This window comes from Epinephelus lanceolatus, chromosome 4 (genome assembly GCF_041903045.1).
Source record: "Epinephelus lanceolatus isolate andai-2023 chromosome 4, ASM4190304v1, whole genome shotgun sequence".
In the NCBI taxonomy this organism is placed as follows: Eukaryota; Metazoa; Chordata; class Actinopteri; order Perciformes; family Serranidae; genus Epinephelus; species Epinephelus lanceolatus.
In genome coordinates, this window is record NC_135737.1 from 4,488,074 (window position 1) to 4,506,316 (window position 18,243).

The following is an 18,243-nucleotide window of genomic DNA, read 5'->3' on the forward strand; positions in this document are numbered from 1 at the left end:
CGATCCTCACCATTAGATGCCATCAAATCCCCCTAAATCTTTCACAATGGACCTTTGAGTTATGGTTTGAATTGTGGGGAATGCAGACTTTTCATATCCATCTTTTGTGCATCATCTCACAAAGACAATGTAACTTTCACAACAATATTAGTGAACAATGATCTCCACTGGTACTAAGTGTCATATGACAACCTGGTCTCATTCTACAAGTTGTCAAATACTGGCGCTTGGTCAGCAACTTCTGGTGTCAGACACCGATGAAAAAAGCTGTCCTTTCATGTCAACATGATATGCGGGTGGTCGCTGGTCAGGTGTCATGATCAGGTGGTCATGTTTGTTTGTTGTTGAAGGAAAAAAATGTTAATTTACATAGTGTGTTGTAATGACTTAGTACGTTTATTCTGAAAGAGAATTTACACAAACTGTACATTTCTTGTGAAAATAGAAGTGTATTTTGAAAACACACAATGCATGTAACAGAATGAAGTTGACATGGCGTCTCAGAACATCAATAACAAATGCACCCAGGGTACCTTGCATGTCATATGCAAGCGTGGAAAGTGCATGACCAAACATCAATATGAGACAAGGGCGCATTGAGAATGTGTTGCATATGATCAGTGTTAATTAAATTCAACACTTAATTGGGAGTATGCACTGCAGTGGTTATTTTACCACTTGGGTTTTTATGAAGTAGAAAATATTCTAAAGAACTATTTTATTGATGTCATTTTTCTTTAACCTTTATTTAACCAGGCAAGTACAATTTTTTATTTACAATAGTGACCTAGCAAAAGGCAATGCTTCTTGGGTCAAGGATGTAGGCAAAAAAGAAATGTCAGAGTTTAAAAAGACAGCAGCACACATCCAGACATTTCCAACACACCCACTACTTACATACAGGCACAGCAAACATTATTTGTGACAATAATCATTACATAAATTACATGCAGACCAGCACACATGCATCATAGGCAGGTAGCTAGCAACAACAGCAACGGATTATACAACAAACAGGATAAGAGTAGGATATACAAACAGTAAGACAAACTGGCAAAACAAAGAAACAAAAAACCAGCAGCAACATGAAAGCAAGCAATTACATGGGACAACTGTAAGCAGCAGGCAGGCAAAGGTTAGGTGATATTTGTGGGTCAGGAAACACTGGGAGAAGGCTCAGAGCCAGACAGAGGCCCAGTGCAAAAAAAATTTCAGCGGAAACAATTCTTCTGCACCAGGCCACAATTAAGGGGAACATGAATTTGAAATTACGACAATGTTGAAGCAAAGACATACAATTGTCTACCATCTGAAAAATCACTTAAATGGAGCAGTGCACCTTGGAGGTATGGTCTGAATATACTGTACGTAACATATTATTGAGGTTACAGTGTATTGTCTCCCGTTTCCCTTAGCCATTAAGCATGTGCTTCTGTGCACTGGGTGTGAGGTTGTCAGTTGCTGTAATTGTGAAAAGTTTGTCTTGCAGGTTACCTCATCTGGAAATGTGGCCACCAGTGCAGAGAAACCTCACATTTCCACTGCTTTTTTTATGAATTGAGTAATGTTTTTACTGACTTTAAAGACAGAGTAAATAAAAACTACATAAAGTTGATACCATCTGAATGTTTTTCCAGCCATTTATTAGTTGGGGGTTGTCTACAAGCCACCAATTGTATTCTCAACAAATATTTGTCGTTCCTCCATCACAGATCATCCAGCTCCATCCGCTCACAAATAAAGAACTTTATTTATCACTGACCAACATTCTACTTACAGTATGTAGCCTACTAAATGTTATGTTGCTTTTCTTCTAGGAATCACGTGGTGAAGCTTGGTGGTTGGTTCAGCTTAAGAATAAACTGATGAAATGAAATAAATTGTTAACTGTTCTTCTAAAATCACTAAATAAAAAGTATCAAAAAGAAATAAATTGTTAATTCTTGAGTCTGTTTTCTTTCTACAACTTTGGTACATTTGGAACATTGTGCCTTATTAGGAACTTGATTTGTCAGTGTACAATCTACACAGAATCTTGTGTCAATATTTTTTTCTGACCTTGAAGTAGTCTTCCGGACTAAAACCGGATTTATGGACTAATCTGATAGGATACAGAGTATGCTTAATTTTTCCCGCTGGATTGATATGCATTTTATGTTGATGCCCTTGCACCAAACTAATCTCTTTGGGACTGCTTTATTTGTATTTAATACCCCTGACTCCTGTCATCTTCTCATCCTGTCAGAATTTAAAATTTGTGAATTGGATCTGTGTGTTAAAATTTAAAGCTCAGTAGGAACCTTTCTGGGGTTTTTTTTGTTTTGTTTTTATTTTGTCTGAGACAATAAAGAAGAAATGCAAAAAGAAAACACGAGTTAGTAGTTGAATTTGGATGCAGGTCACTGTCTAAATCTGGTGAGTTGGGTGTATACCTCCATGTGCTTATTCACAGTGAAGAGCACAACCTGCACAGTCAAAACCAGTCACAGTTAAAACCTCCCATGACAACATCAGCATATTTAATCAGAAAAGTGTTTGCTAAATCAATAAAACTACTACCAAGCCATATGTTTCTGCATTATTTAATATCACTGAGTTATTCACTTAATACAGCATTCTCTCAAATGGGTGGCATGTATATATGTATATGTGTGTGTGTGTGTGTGTGTGTATGTGTGTCTGTGTCTGTGTGTCTGTGTTTTTAATTGATTTTGCCTTTATTTAAACAGGTACAATCAATTAAGAACCAATTCCCTTGATGACCTGGCCAAGAGGCATCCAAAAATACATTCCACATAAAATGACACATACAGCACAGATAGGCAACAGTGGGCTACAGTATGACAAACACACAGTATGATAGGCCAAGACCTAAGACATGACAAAACACATAGGTAAATAAATAGGTCAGAAATTAATAAACACTGTACAAAAGAAGGGGAATTATTGAATGTTCTTTGTGCAAATGTGATAGTAGAGAGAGAGCTGGTCAGGAGGTTCAGCAGTCACTAAGTTCTGTATGTAACGTTAAACAATTTCGATAATACAAGTACTTAATATAAATGCTAATACAACAAATATGAAATAGAGAACTGAATAGACTGAAATTGGCTAAATGATAGTAAAAGGATACTCCTTTGTAGTTTTTGTCTGATATAATTCTACATTTGCACATATTTTTATACATGACAGCATTTATGTATGTTCAAAATACGCAATTATGTAGTGTGGCGGCAGTAGCTCAGTCCATAGGGACTTGGGTTGGCAACCGAAGGGTCGCCCGTTCGAGTCCCCGTACGGACCAAAATATGAAGTGTGGACTGGTGGCTGGAGAGGTGCCAGTGCACCTCCTGCATGTGTGTGTCTTTCGGACCTGTGTGTAATTGACAAGCAAGAGTGAAAACATTGAATTTCCCCTCAGGGGGATTAATAAAAGTAAATAAACTAAACTAAAAAGTTTAAAAATAACAATGTGAAAATATTAAAAAGAACAATGTGAAATTTGACCGTGCAGCGAACAGGTGCAGCAAGCTTCCTAAATTCTGACTTGTCCTGGGTGTTGCAAGGTGATGTAGGCCAACTGGACATGGGCGGGGCTGGACGTTTGACGTCTAAACGGTAAAAAAAAAAAAAAATGTTCCATTGGTACCATCCACAACTTTTTACAGTGGAAATGGAAAAAACGTGTTACAAACTGATCTGAACCATACTGGACTGCTTGGTGGAAACAAGGCTTTTGTTGTCTTTTTTTCTTCTTGAGAAGCATTTGTTTTACATATTATTATTATTATTATTATTGTTATTACACTAAGAATAGCTAACTTGATTGTTTTATGGCATTAAGTCAAGGCCAATGAACAGGTCTGCCCTGTGTTGCACATGCATATCAGACTAAATCAGGAAATACCATATTTGGATCTGTCTGTCAATAAAAAACACTCCACACCTCTAAAAACTCAACAGCCTACAGACAATAAAGATGATACAATGTGGGGGAAAAGCAACATGGAAGCAAATAACACTCACTGATGACATTTCTAAAAATTGATGAAAAGACCACTGTACAAATATACAATTTTGAGTTTCATGTGCCCTTGATTAAAACTTAAAAGACATGAAGGAGTGTAACTACACTCTGAGGTTGCAACTTAAACTTAAGTAAAGGGTCTGAAGTTTGGGTTAAGTTAACCAGTACAGACATGCAAAAACATATGGTAGGCCTAGTTCTAAGCGTGTGTTTACAACTAAAATACATCTGGAATTACTTAGTTGTGGATGCTTGGGACAGAGGCAGCTGGCTGAGCTGAAACACGCAGCAACTGAGACTGAGGTTTTTCCACTGCTTTAGGTTGTATAAGCCGACAGACAGCGGAGGGAACCCACAGCACACACTGATGGCTACAACAGTTGTTTCTGTAAAGTTATAATGAATGAAGAAATGAAACCACATTCCTGTTAAAATATTTAAAGTGAATCAGCAAACAACTATCTAAAGAGATCGGTCCAGGTATCATTGGATACTTAGTAATTCTCACGTTTGACCCACAGACTGCTGACAGTTTCACCCAGTTAATGTACGCCAGTGTCGTTTCTCTTGCGCCATAAACTGAAATGATAGGACTGTGGTTATTGAAACACCGCCTACTGCAGGGAAAAACGAAACCTATCAGTAGAATAAAAGCTTGTACGTAAGTTTGTAAGTTTCCCATTTGCATCAATCACACTTCCTGCAGCTCAGCAACTCTACGCAATTATTTTTTCGGACAATGGCTTTTCATCAGCAGTCACCGTTCTATAATCCAGTAAGTGGTTGAAACTTGTCTTTACTTTCCTGAAAATATGTGATGACTGATATGAGGGCTGGTCCTGTTCGGGGTTATTTCAGGTCCGTCCCGTTACTCGGAGGACTTACAGTAATAGGCTTGCTGAACCTCTTACGCTTGATCAAGATCTACTCTTCGATTCAATAATGTGTGAATAATTAAACTATCTCAACTTATCATTGCGTTTTGTACTTGTTCACAACCTGTTTATAAAAATACCTTATTAGCGAGCAGTATAGTGTACAAAGAAAGAGGCACTAACTGTTAGATATTATTTCCTGCCAGAGGAAAACATGCTGCAGCTTTGGCATGACACGACTGCCTTAGCAGCTGAAGTTAACTGTGTAAACACTTAATTGGTCATGTTTGTCGAATATACATGCAATATTTATGTGATTTATTCATTGATATATTGAGACAATAGCCTACGTCAGTGGAAACTTGAGCTGTCACTCTGGCTCACGCAATGACCGAGCAGTAAAACCTTCAGCAGGAAACATAGCAGTTATTTTAGAGCTCCTCCTTAACTTCTCAAATGAGGCTTTTTGTCTCTCTGAGCGCATTGACGTCTGCGCGTACATGTGTATGCTACCCTCTGATTGGTGTACAGTAAATATTGTGTATTTCGAACCCTAGCCACAGTCATGATGATGAGATGTGATGTTCTGAAAAGTACAGGAATACATCATCTGTCAAAAGAATTAAAGATTTTTTTCCAAATATTGAATAAATACCTTCATGCTGACAAAGGGACAAACACATTTGTCAAAAGAGCAACATTTGAATCAGGGGCAGATTATGAGACAATGTGCCCTGGAGCACTGCTGCAAAGGGCCCCACCACCTCTTCTACAGAAGAGCAAGAGACATATCTTTGTGGTGGTTTTGCATTTGTTTGTTGTCGTTATGCATCTTTTTGTGGTTTTGTGTCTTTTTGTGGCTGTTTTGTGTCTCTTCAATGTCATTTTGCGTCTCCTTGTAGTTGCTCTGTGTCTCTTTGTAGTCACCATGTGTCTCTTTGTGGTTGTTTTGTGTCTCCTTGTGGTTGCTTTGTGTCTCCTTGTGGTTGCTCTGTGTCTCTTTGTACTCACTGTGTGTCTCCTTGTGGTTGTTTTGTGTCTCTTTGTAGTCACTGTGTGTCTCCTTGTGGTTGTTTTGTGTCTCCTTGTGGTTGTTTTTTTGTCTCATTGTTGTCATTTTGTGTCTCCTTGTGGTTGCTTTGTGTCTCCTTGTGGTTGTTTTGTGTCTCCTTGTGGTTGCTCTGTGTCTCCTTGTGGTTGCTTTGTGTCTCCTTATGGTTGTTTTGTGTCTCTTTGTAGTCACTGTGTGTCTCCTTGTGGTTGCTTTGTGTCTCCTTGTGGTTGTTTTGTGTCTCCTTGTGGTTGTTTTTTTGTCTCATTGTTGTCATTTTGTGTCTCCTTGTGGCTGTTTTGTGTCTCCTTGTGGCTGTTTTGTGTCTCCTTGTGTTGCTGTGTCTCCTTGTGGTTGCTTTGTGTCTCCTTGTGGTTGTTTTGTGTCTCCTTATGGTTATTTTGTGTCTCTTTGTAGTCACTGTGTGTCTCCTTGTGGTTGCTTGGTGTCTCCTTGTGGTTGTTTTTTTTCTTATTGTTGTCATTTTGTGTCTCCTTGTGGTTGTTTTGTGTCTCTTTGTAGTCACTGTGTGTCTCCTTGTGGTTGTTTTGTATCTCCTTGTGGTTGTTTTTTTGTCTCATTGTTGTCATTTTGTGTCTCCTTGTGGTTGCTCTGTGTCTCCTTGTGGTTGCTTTGTGTCTCCTTATGGTTGTTTTGTGTCTCTTTGTAGTCACTATGTGTCTCCTTGTGGTTGCGTTGTGTCTCCTTGTGGTTGTTTTGTGTCTTCTTGTGGTTGTTTTTTTGTCTCATTGTTGTCATTATGTGTGTCCTTGTGTTGCTGTGTCTCCTTGTGGTTGCTTTGTGTCTCCTTGTGGTTGTTTTGTGTCTCCTTATGGTTATTTTGTGTCTCTTTGTAGTCACTGTGTGTCTCCTTGTGGTTGCTTTGTGTCTCCTTGTGGTTGTTTTGTGTCTCCTTGTGGTTGTTTTTTTGTCTCATTGTCATCATTTTGTGTCTCCTTGTGGCTGTTTTGTGTCTCCTTGTGTTGCTGTGTCTCCTTGTGGTTGCTTTGTGTCTCCTTGTGGTTGTTTTGTGTCTCCTTATGGTTATTTTGTGTCTCTTTGTAGTCACTGTGTGTCTCCTTGTGGTTGCTTTGTGTCTCCTTGTGGTTGTTTTGTGTCTCCTTGTGGTTGTTTTTTTGTCTCATTGTCGTCATTTTGTGTCTCCTTGTGGTTGTTTTGTGTCTCTTCATAGTCACTGTGTGTCTCTTTGTGGCTGTTTTGTGTCTCCTTGTGGTTGCTTTGTGTTTCCTTGTGGATGTTTTGTGTCTCTTTGTAGTCACTTTGTGTCTCTTTGTTGTTGTTTTGTGTCTCCTTGTGGTTGTTTTGTGTCTCTTTGTAGTCATTCTGTGTCTTTTTGCAGTTCCTTGGCATCTGTTTGTGGTCTTTTTGTGTCTTTCTGTGGTAATTTTGAGTCTTCCTGGTCGGTTGCCTACTTGGTAATTTGAGTGACACTATGCAAGTGAAGGCCAGGAGGCCCCCCTGACACTCTGGACCTGTGCCTGGTCGGCCTGTTGAGAAAACTATGAGAATCATGAAACTAATAATGATTCAGTAATAACAGTATATAACATAATAATGTAATGATATTAAAACATACAAAAATAAAACCAAATGCAGATATGTGCAAAACATTAAAGATATTTAAAAATAAGAAAAATACAAAGTTGTTTAGGAACATGTAGCATTTAGGAACCGCTGCCGTATGGTCTATAAGCAGCAGCTAAGCTGACCAGAGTCATAAGGAGCTCTGTGTATCTGTAACCTGCAATTACCTGCGATTTTATAAAATTAACGTGGCTGATAACTCAGTATTACACTTGGCTGCCGCACAAGTTAGTTTTTAATGAAAATCTTTATGATGTTCTGTGTTTGTACAGGTGCACCTAAACAAGAATACAGGTAACCTCAGTTAGGCTTAGGCTACTCAATGTACAGAAGAACCATGCTGATCCATTTTATCCTGTAGGAAACCTTTACAGATCTCACCATTTAAGGAATACTGTGATGGATTAAAATGGACAGGGGCAACACACACACACTTGATTTACTTTCTTTACTTTGCTAATAATTACATGTATATTAACAGATAAAATGAAAAGCAGCTATTTACCTGTTAAGTCCTGTTCTTTGCAGAGAATTCCCTTCACTGGATCAATCCATGGTGGTCTGCAGGAGGGAAAGTCCATCAACATCAGTGGACGAGTCCTGCCTGGAGCCGATAGGTCAGACTGCTTTTTCCATCATTTCATCTCTTAGCTGTTAGTCCTGTTTGGTGGCAGTGAAATACAAAATGTAACATTTCATAAAACATTTTAATAAAACATATAAAAATATATTAATCTGCCAGAAAAATAATTAGCAAGAGAAATATATATCTATATAGTCCCACTTTTATTATCATCAGTGGTAAACTCTGTATGCTGGGCCACTCTAACATTTCTGCCAATTGAGTAGGCCTAATCTATAACATCTTTCCCAATTAATTGTCTGTGGAGCAGCTCCAGACTTTGTACCTGATGACATTATAGATTTGAAATTTAGCTCTCTAATTTTTAGACTTGGAAGAGAGTCTTCTTCCCCCAGAACATTTGCAACACTGTTGACGAGACAATCCAAAGTCATTAACTCACTTGTTCTGGAGTTTATCACTGTGTCATACAGTCTTCACATGGTGTTTGCTCAGTTGCACATGCATGTGAACAAACCCATGCTTTTGTACACATGTGCTTTCATTATGTATAAATAACAGGGTTCCACTCATGAAAGCATTGCTCCATAGTGCCATCAGTGGACAAAACTCCATAGGTTCTCTTAAGAGCATTTGGGACTATTGGGGCAGTTGTGGCTCAGAGGTACAGCAGGTCATCCACAAATTGGAAGATCAACGGTTCAATCCCCAGCTCCTCCAGTCTGCATGTCGAAGTATCCTTAAGCAAGATACTGAACCCCAAATTGCTCCCGATGGCTGTTCCACTGGTGTGTGAGTTTGTTAAAAACTGAGTAGCAGGTGGCCCTGCTAATCAGTGTTTGAATGTGTGTGTGTGAATGGGTGAATGTGACTGGTCAGATGACTAGAGAGGCACTATAGGAGTGTAGGTCCATTTACCATTTATTCTTTGGATATCTGGCCTTTTGAAGCCATATTTTGGACTTTATAAAACGAAAAATAATGACAGTTTCTTGTACACCATGAAATGATTATGTATTTTTTCTCCAGGTTCCATGTGAATTTGCAGTGTGGTTCCAGGACCAATGCAGACATCGCTCTCCACATTAACCCACGCTATGACAGCTGCCCTGGTTATGTGGTTGCCAACACCTTTCAGTATGGCAGCTGGGGCACTGAAGAGAGGAAGCACAACTCACCCTTTCCTGCTGGCTCTCCCTTCAGCCTCAGCATCACAGTCTCCCGTGATTTCTACCAGGTCTGTGGGGCAATCTGAAAATGATCTTCTTAATTTGGTCTGACTAACATTCTGACAGAGAAATTAAATTCAGTCAGATTTTATTTCACTACTGACAAATCCTATGTCTCTTTGGGGACCATTTTTTTTCCTTTTGCCTGCAAATAAATATTATTTTGTACAGAAAATATTAGCATCAAAGAATATTTTAATTTAAGTAAACAAAAACATAATAACTTCTCAAGTTTCCTTGCATTGTCCCTTAAACTAAGAGTTTGACAATGAGCCACAATTTCTGCCAATCAGAGAACTGGAGTCGTCATTTTCTGAGTTACACTCTTAAAACCGATTGCTCATAGGATTATTTGTTTCTTGGAAAGTGGGGAAGCAATCCAAGATTTTGACTGGATGGAGTAGAATTAGAACACCCTTTTCAGGCTGCTATTTTTTATACAAAAGATTTTTATTTAAAAAAAATGTGCATTGTATGTCCCCTGTTTGTTTTGTTTGTAGTTTGTCATCCAATTATAAGGAAATGTCTTTAAAAAAACATATATGTGCATGAAAACAATATTTTTCTGTGCTCAGAAATGAGACAGAAATAAAATACCATATTTTCTCTCTCCAGCTGAACGCCAATGGCAGCCACTTCATGGAGTACAGACACCGTATCCCATTTCAGCAGGTGGACACCATCTCAGTAGGCGGGAAAGTAGAAATTTCCTCCATAGCCTTCCAGGACTCTATGGTGAGGATGCCACTAGAATTAGGAACAGCATTAATTGTGTTTCATGTGCTTAATGTCAGTGCTCTCACTAAAAATAACCCCAAACCTAATAAATAAATCAACATGTAGAGTATATGAAGAGTATTACAGAAAGGTAAGTGATATTAAAGTGGTTTCCTTTTGTGTTTGGTTTCTTGGACAGCCGGCATTTCCTGCTCAGCCTGCGTTTCCTTCACATGTAGCCTTTCCAACCCAGGCTGCTTTCCCTTCTTTTCCGGGGTTTCCATCACAGCCTGGATTTCCATCACAGCCTGGATTTCCAGCCCAGCCTGGATTTCCAGCCCAGCCTGGATTTCCAGCCCAGCCTGGATTTCCTCCTGCAATGCCTGTGAGTATTAGGAAGGGTAGAGCCACAGTTCTGCAGACATTTTACAGAGCTGCTCTTGAGCAGCAAAAACCTTATTGGTTAAGTTTAAGGGTTAGATAGCACAACTTTGCAAAACAAACAAATCTCTTTTCCACTTAAACATTGTGCTGCTGACCCATGTAGACAGTTTTGGTTTCATTTGTTGAGATTTAGAGCTATTGTGTCTGATTTCTGCCTCCATTCCGATACAATGGAGGTGAATGGAATTTAATTTATGTAGTAAAATAGGAAATATTTAGATGTAAGATTTTATGCATACTAGTAGTCTGGGTTGGCTTGTTAGCCAGCCAAGTTTTTGAATTTAAATTAGCCATTTCAGCTTATGTTTACATCATAGACTGTATAAAATAATGGATGTCGACACCATGATGTCACCCACTGGACTTTCTGGACTCCCATTTTGAAGCCTTGAGTTTTGCATTTTGGCTGTCGCCATCTTAGGTTTTTGTGGAGCCAGAAGAGACCATATTTGAATAAGAGGATGGAGATAAACATGACATTAGCTGCTAGCTTGGTTAGCATGGTGCATTTACAGCTATGGTTAACTAAGATGATGTTAATGCAAATTTTTTGCCAGCAAAAAAAAAATAAGGCTTAAAATCATTAAAACAAAATGTGCTTACCATGAAGTGAACTCTGGGACTCCTTAGGGGGTCTTTTCACACAACCAAATGCTAAACAATTTTTTTAGTGACCAAAACATTACTTTAGACTGATGTCACACAGAGAGCTTTGTATTTTTGCTGTCTCTGTTTGTTGTGTGTTTAATAACCCAATGATGATTTTGTCCCCCTGTGTTTGCACGTGGGAATGGGATTGGTTGTGGAGAAACGACCACTCCCTATTTAAGATGGCTTCTTATGAACAAAAAACTGTTTGCCTGATGAAGGTCTAGTACCGAAACGTTGCAAATAAAGTTACAAGTTAGACAGCGTGCGGGAGTCCTTTTGCAACTTTTTGGTCTTCTCTCTCCAATGCACCTGTATTGTTTAATAGATGTGCGAAGTGTTTCCTTTGTTAGCGACCAAACACATTACAGTACAATTAACTTTCATGAACTGAAAGCATACTGAAATAGCAACAGCTATGGCAACACCTATGCTCTGTAAATCTGGGGCTACGCCATGGTGAAGTTAACTAACCAGCATTGTTGTTGTGGTAGTGACTTGGATGGCAACCACTTGTCACTCAAAGCAGTCACACCCCATGTACAGTTGTCGTAAATGTTGAAATTAGCTAGAGACCAAAAATGTTTTTGTACCAGGCTGTAAACATGTTTATTTCTGTTGTAAAGTTGGGCATTTTAACATGGGGGTCTGTGGAGATTGACTCACTCTTGGAGCTAGACTCAAGTAGCAATAAGAGGAACTGCAGTTTTTGGCACTTCTGCCATGGCTTCATTTTTCAGTCCTGGAGGTTACTGCTTGGTTTACATACAGTTAAAAAGCCTATTAGCCCATCGGCTGTCTCTGCATAGCTGTGCCTCAAATTTATACAACAGATTAAATTTGTACAGCACTACATACAGTAATTGTCAAAGTATAGTGTTTTAGTAGTTATTATACAAAATAATCAACAGGAAATTATACAATACATTGAGTAACAGATGTCAATCAAACTGGGACTTTGGATAGTCACCACCAGTTAGGCTCCACAAAGAGACAATAAAATGTCTATTTTTACCTTTCTGGAGCTGTGTAACCACTTCCCACTATTTGCTTAGAATAGTAACAGCCATGAGCCACTCCATTTCCTTCATGCATTGCAATATGGGAGATTATTGTTCATTCACATTCAGAAAGCAACAGTTTCTAGAGTGCATACTATGTGGTTTGAATATAGGCCTACTTAATTTTGTCACTTTCACAGCATCAACACACTACATACTCAAAACCTGCTTAGAATTTGTGTTTGGCATGGATTTGGGACACTGAAGAGCACAAGGTCAGGTACCCATAACCCTACAAAGAGCATATGGTTCAAGTTGGCCACACTGGACACTTCTTAGAGACAAGGGAGACATGATATTGCTTAAATATGGAAATAAAAGCACACATTTTAAGAAAGACAAGGCATTCATATTCTTGCACTCATTTGTTTACATTAAAAGTAACAGAAATAGTTGTGTTAAGGATGAAAACAGAGAGAGAGATTCATACCTCAGCCCCTGTCTCTACTCCACAAAGTTGACCGATGAAAGCATGAAGTATGTGACAATTTAGGAATGTTGGTTTTAGAAAGTTACAGAAATTGAAGCTACTGTATTTGACCAACTGACAAGCACTTCTGAAGAAGAAGCATACCTCCTCTAAGAAGAATGCATTTACAAGGCAGCCAGCCAAGAATAAACTTATATTATGCAGTATATTAACACTTCCTGGAGAGGGTGTCAGCAGCACGTGGTACATTCCAGGTTGCATTCCTGCAGAAGCAAACTCTAGAGCATTATACACTGGTGTAAGGTAGATCTTTGAATAAATCTAGCAAATCTATAAATTAACAATACTCTTTGTTAATTTAACTTGATTAAAACAATAATGGATTATGAGTATATTTGTGTAATTAATTTTCCTATTCCATCTCTGTACAGGCTGTTCCATACAAGAGCAGCATCAGTGGTGGACTTAAACATGGCAGGACCATCACTATCCAGGGGACTGTTAAGCCCAATGCCACAAGGTCAGACTTCATCAGCAATTGCTGGATTTCACTTTGAAACCAACATTGTAGAAATCAAACACCATATCACTCTGCCTCGAGACTGAGGACTGTGTCTGCAGAGTAGCTGAGAAAATAAGGAATAAAATTAACCCAGTAAAAGACAGAAATAACAATATAGACTAACAAGAGGTGAAACTGCCTGTTGTAAATTTAGCTAGAATATCAATTGGCACACTCTGCATGACGGAGTCCATTCCTGCTGCCCTTACCTACAGAGACCATATATCTGCCCCTAGATGATACACCTAATAGATTTTACATCTGTGCCCAGACTCTGCATCTACCCATAGAATGTACATTTGGTCCTAGAGCATACATCTGCTCGTAGTCCATACATCTGATCCCGGATTGTACAACTGGCCTAAGACTCTACATCTGTGTATAGACTGTACACCTACCCTTAGATTATACATCTGATCGTAGACCATACATCTGCCTCTAGACCGTACACCTAACACATGATTCTAGATCTGTGCCTAGACTCTACAGCTACCCATATAATGTATATCTGGTCCTAAACTGTACATCTGATGCTAGACCATACATATGATCCTGGATTGTACAACTGGCCTATGACTCTATATCTACCCATAGAACATACATCTGGTCCCAGACCATACATCAGCACCTAGACCTTATATTTGGTCTTAGACTCTCCATCTTCCCCATCTAGACCATACAAGTGGCCCTAAACTCTACATCTGCGCACTGACCTTACATCTGCCCCTAGACTGTGCCACTGACCCAAAACTCCACATCTGTGACTAGACTCTTCGTTTACCCCTAGACTGCATATCTGGTCCTAGACCATAAATCTGTGCATAGACCATACATCTGGTCCTATTGAACTTTTATTTTAAGGTTTACAATGATTATCCCACTGAAAATATAAATTGTCACTTGAAAATAATCAGTTAAGTCCTCAGACTATATCCTTAGTCACAGGACAAGACTAGACAACCATATAGACTTTTATGGGCATGGAATGAATTCCTCTGTGATTGTCTTAGTGGATGCTGGTGAGTTATATGATTGGGTTGTAGAGGTCTTAATGTGAAATCCTATATACTGATATCTCAAAATGAACTAAGTAAACTGAACCATCAGAATACTGCTGCAATCTCTATAGAAAAAGGAAGTAGTTACTGTGAATCTAGTCACATGAGATGTGACAATTTCTCCTCTGTTGCAGTAGGAATCACAAGACAGCATGCTGTTCTGATACAAGAGCAGTCTCTCTGTAGTTATCACTTAGCACATAGTCATGTAGCCAAAGTTTAAGTTTAAGCCTTTTCCTGCATATTGTGAGCTGAAACTATACTGTACAGCAGAGTTCCTCCTTTCGCAACACCTTGTGATATGGTATGCACTGTTGAACCTCCTCATTGACTGCAACTTCAGTATGTTGAGTTATGAAGCAAATTAAATACTAGCTAGGCTTCAAGACATACATACAGTACAGATGTCAATATAGACATACAATACATAATGTAGGATGAAGATGGTCTGACATGGTGATGTTTTGTATTTAACCTGCATAAACCTCAGTTGGTGGTAGATGTGGTTAACCCTTCTCATCTCAGGACTGACTGAGTCTATGCCTTTTGTTCAGTTTTTCTGTGGCAGGGTTTGGTCTCCAAACAGCAGGTGACAGTTGTTTCCTCATTCTAATAACAAGTGTTGCCAGTTTTTCAACTTCTACTAAAGTTACTGCCCAGACAAGGAAATTCTCAGACTCACAGGAGGTATCCCTTCTATGTGTGCAGTTTATAACATGTGTCTGACAAGAACTTCAGAAACAAGTATTTTGTTTTGTTCAGGTATTTAATTAGCCAGATTGGCCCAAAGCAGAAATTTCAGTTTGGTTATTTTATCCATAAACATTTTCTCAACAGATTACAGAAATATATTTTAGGCATAGATAGATTTGCAGCAGGAAACTACACCAGTGTCCCGAGATAGGCCACAGCCCATTAGGCCCAGCAGACATATTTACAGTACATTTCATACAGTTCAAAACAAGCTGTTTAAAGGGCCACTCTGGTGATTTCAAATTACACTTCAATAAAGTTTGGGGATTCACAAGAGACAGTTAGATAAAATAATGGTCAAAATTAAAGCAGCCAAGCTGAAGACATTTTGAATTTTAGTCCCTAGTTTGGACTTCGGGCTTTAAAAGCACTGGATTCTACACTCCCCATAATGCAGCACAACTTAGTGTTTTCATTAGACCCTCCCTACCTGGTAAAACTAACATATTTCCAACTGATGTTTCCACATTGTAATGCAGGTTTTCTGTCAAAAATGCTGCAGTCTAAGATGACTGAATTTCATCATCAGGAACATTTTCTCAGACTTGAAAATGAGGATGTTTCACCAGGGAAGTAATGGTTCCCAGGACAGGTGACCTGGCCTTTATCTGTAAAATCAGTGCAGTTTAAGTCTATGAAAACAGTCATGCAGGAAGTCCAGTGCCATGTTGTTCTCAATGTTTCCTCTGTTTCCTCTCAGGTTTGTTGTGAATCTCAACCATCAATCTGGCATCGCTCTGCATTACAATCCACGTTTCAATGAGAACTGTGTGGTTCGAAACACCAAGCAGTGGGAGCAGTGGGGCACTGAGGAGCGTGGTGGTGGGATGCCCTTCCGTCGGGGACAGCCTTTCACGGTACCACTGCAAACACTTCACTGATTGCACACGTTGACAAGGTGGATGTGGAATGTCCCTGGTATTGGGCCTGTGTTTAACAGTTTGTATAGTCATTGTATCTCCATCACTTGAGTTAAGTGCATCATTAAACAAGCATGTACAGTAGTTTGTAAATTTCAGGCCATTTAAAAAAATATAATGACGTTCAGTCTCTGAATTCTGTGATTGAAATGAACATAGTCATTTTGAGAATTCATAATTCTGAGCATAAGGTCACTCATGAATTCAATCTCAAAATTCTGAGCACAAAGTAAAAAAATCTGACTCAATACATTTAGAATTCTGACCTTCTCTTTTTTTCCTCTGCTGTAGGCTAAATGTCACTGTGATGCACTAAAAGAGGAAATCATAAATACAATAATGTCCTTAATGCAGAAGCTTTTGTGTTTTTGCTGCTTTCGTTAAGCTGGCAGCATTATTGAACAGATATCTCTAGCAGATATATTATACCATCTTGAAAGAAGACTATATGAATGTAGTAGTCTTTTTCATCAATATTCCAAGTTTCAGTTAGAGAGACTATATTTTTTGTGCTCCACTGCTTCCCAGACTTGAGCCAGGCATGTCTATGTATGAGGCCTTGGTGACTCCTAGTGGTAATATAAAAAAAACCACAGGTTTGTTAGTTTTACTGCTACCATGGAGGCTATTCAAAATATGTGTTTGCAAAATGCCCTTTTGTCTTTCAGCTGACCATCTGCTGTGAGAATCAGTCCTTCAGGATTGTGGCCAATGGGATGCAGGCACACACCTATAAGCATCGTTTCACTCCCATCCAACACATTACCACCCTGGAGATAGATGGTGACATCACTCTGACCTCTGTGATGGTGTAGAGGTCCAGGACCTGTGGCTGCTCTTGACATCTTACTTGCAGCATGGTTTTCCTGACAACAACCATTGCATTTATTGATAAATTAATGCAGATTGATCACTTTTGGGTATTTACTGAATATTGTATATTTACTTCCTGCATATTCATTCTACAAATTATTATTCTCGTTTTTATATTTTCATACTCTACACACCTCCTGAAAACATATCAGGTCCAGTCAGTTCATGAGAGAGGTTCATTCTGTTTGAACTGAGTAGTCAGCATGTAGGAGATAAGGAGACAAATTTAGAAAACAAAATAAAAACAAACATTAATAACTTCTGGATTTCACTGATATCAGACTAAATGCATGAATGCGCCTAACAAAGTTAATATGGCCAATGGTGGATTTGTCAACAGTTCCATCTCTAAAAAAATTAAAACTGTTGTGAAATACTATTGCGTCTTAATTTTGTAATCATTTAAGTCTGTGAAACATTTCAATTAAAATATATTGTAACAACATGTGTTATGGTTTGATGAAATCTTTTCTGCTGGAACTTGATAGGCAAGAAAATAATAAAACTGATCTGTAAATACCTTATGATGCACTGCAACTACACTAGAAATGAATATATTTTCCTCTGTCTATTTTTTTTCTTTCAGCAATTTTAATGCAGCTTGTAAGAATGTAATTTACTTTTCAACAGGAGATGAGTTCCTAACCTGTGTGCAATATAATAATCTTGTTTTGTCACTGACTATGTTTATCATAAACTTAAACTATATGTTATCTTAAACTCTCTTTGGGGCGAGTTATGACAGCCTAAGATTATATCAGAGGTGGAAAGTAACTAATTACATTTACTGACGTTACTGTAATTGAGTAGTTTTTTGTGTGATTTGTAATTTTTTCAATAATTTTTGAAATCTGTAACTTTACTTTTACTTATGTTAATTTTGACTGAAGTATTGTACTTTGCTACATTTGAAATCACATCCGTTACTAAGTAAAAAAAAAAAAAAAAAAGTTTTCGGCTAAATGGAAACCAAAAGGGTGAATCTCGGAAATCTCGCGTGGAATTGACCCAGAACAAGCGGCCGGTGCCGGCGAGTTACTGGAGAGAGAGATGGAGGAGGGTGGGAGTGCTTCGGCAGAAGCACAAGCAGACGCAGCAGTTGAAATGAACGAAGAAACGAACGAAACGAAAGAAAACCCCGTGTGCACAGTGCCGTTTATAACTGTCGTCAGAAAAATGCGGCCCGAGCCGCGCGCTTGTGTGCTCACAAGTGTGTGTGTGCGCGCGCATCGGGGCCGAACTCCGCCTTGCGCTATACAGAGAGCAGAGAAGGTTTGTAAAGGTGCGACCATGTAGAGACAGAAATTACATGCCATCGTGTAAACAATATAAGTCATCATTATATTGGAATACACAGTATTCTTCCAAATCAGTGTTAGTGTATTTTAATATTCAGAATTTCGCTTC

At 38.8% G+C, this 18,243-nt stretch overlaps 1 protein-coding gene across 1 annotated transcript; it reads left to right on the forward strand.

Annotated features, from left to right (window-relative positions):
* The first annotated feature begins 4,644 nt into the window (after nucleotides 1-4,644).
* On the forward strand, nucleotides 4,645-17,281 carry LOC117260360 (galectin-9-like). The gene is made up of 8 exons (XM_033632359.2): nucleotides 4,645-4,802; nucleotides 8,087-8,175; nucleotides 9,171-9,378; nucleotides 9,986-10,105; nucleotides 10,287-10,472; nucleotides 13,102-13,190; nucleotides 15,744-15,900; nucleotides 16,632-17,281. Exons 1-8 carry the CDS (start codon nucleotides 4,767-4,769, stop codon nucleotides 16,776-16,778), a joined length of 1,032 nt encoding a protein of 343 aa, XP_033488250.2. The 5' UTR covers nucleotides 4,645-4,766; the 3' UTR covers nucleotides 16,779-17,281.
* Nucleotides 17,282-18,243: the final 962 nt, after the last annotated feature.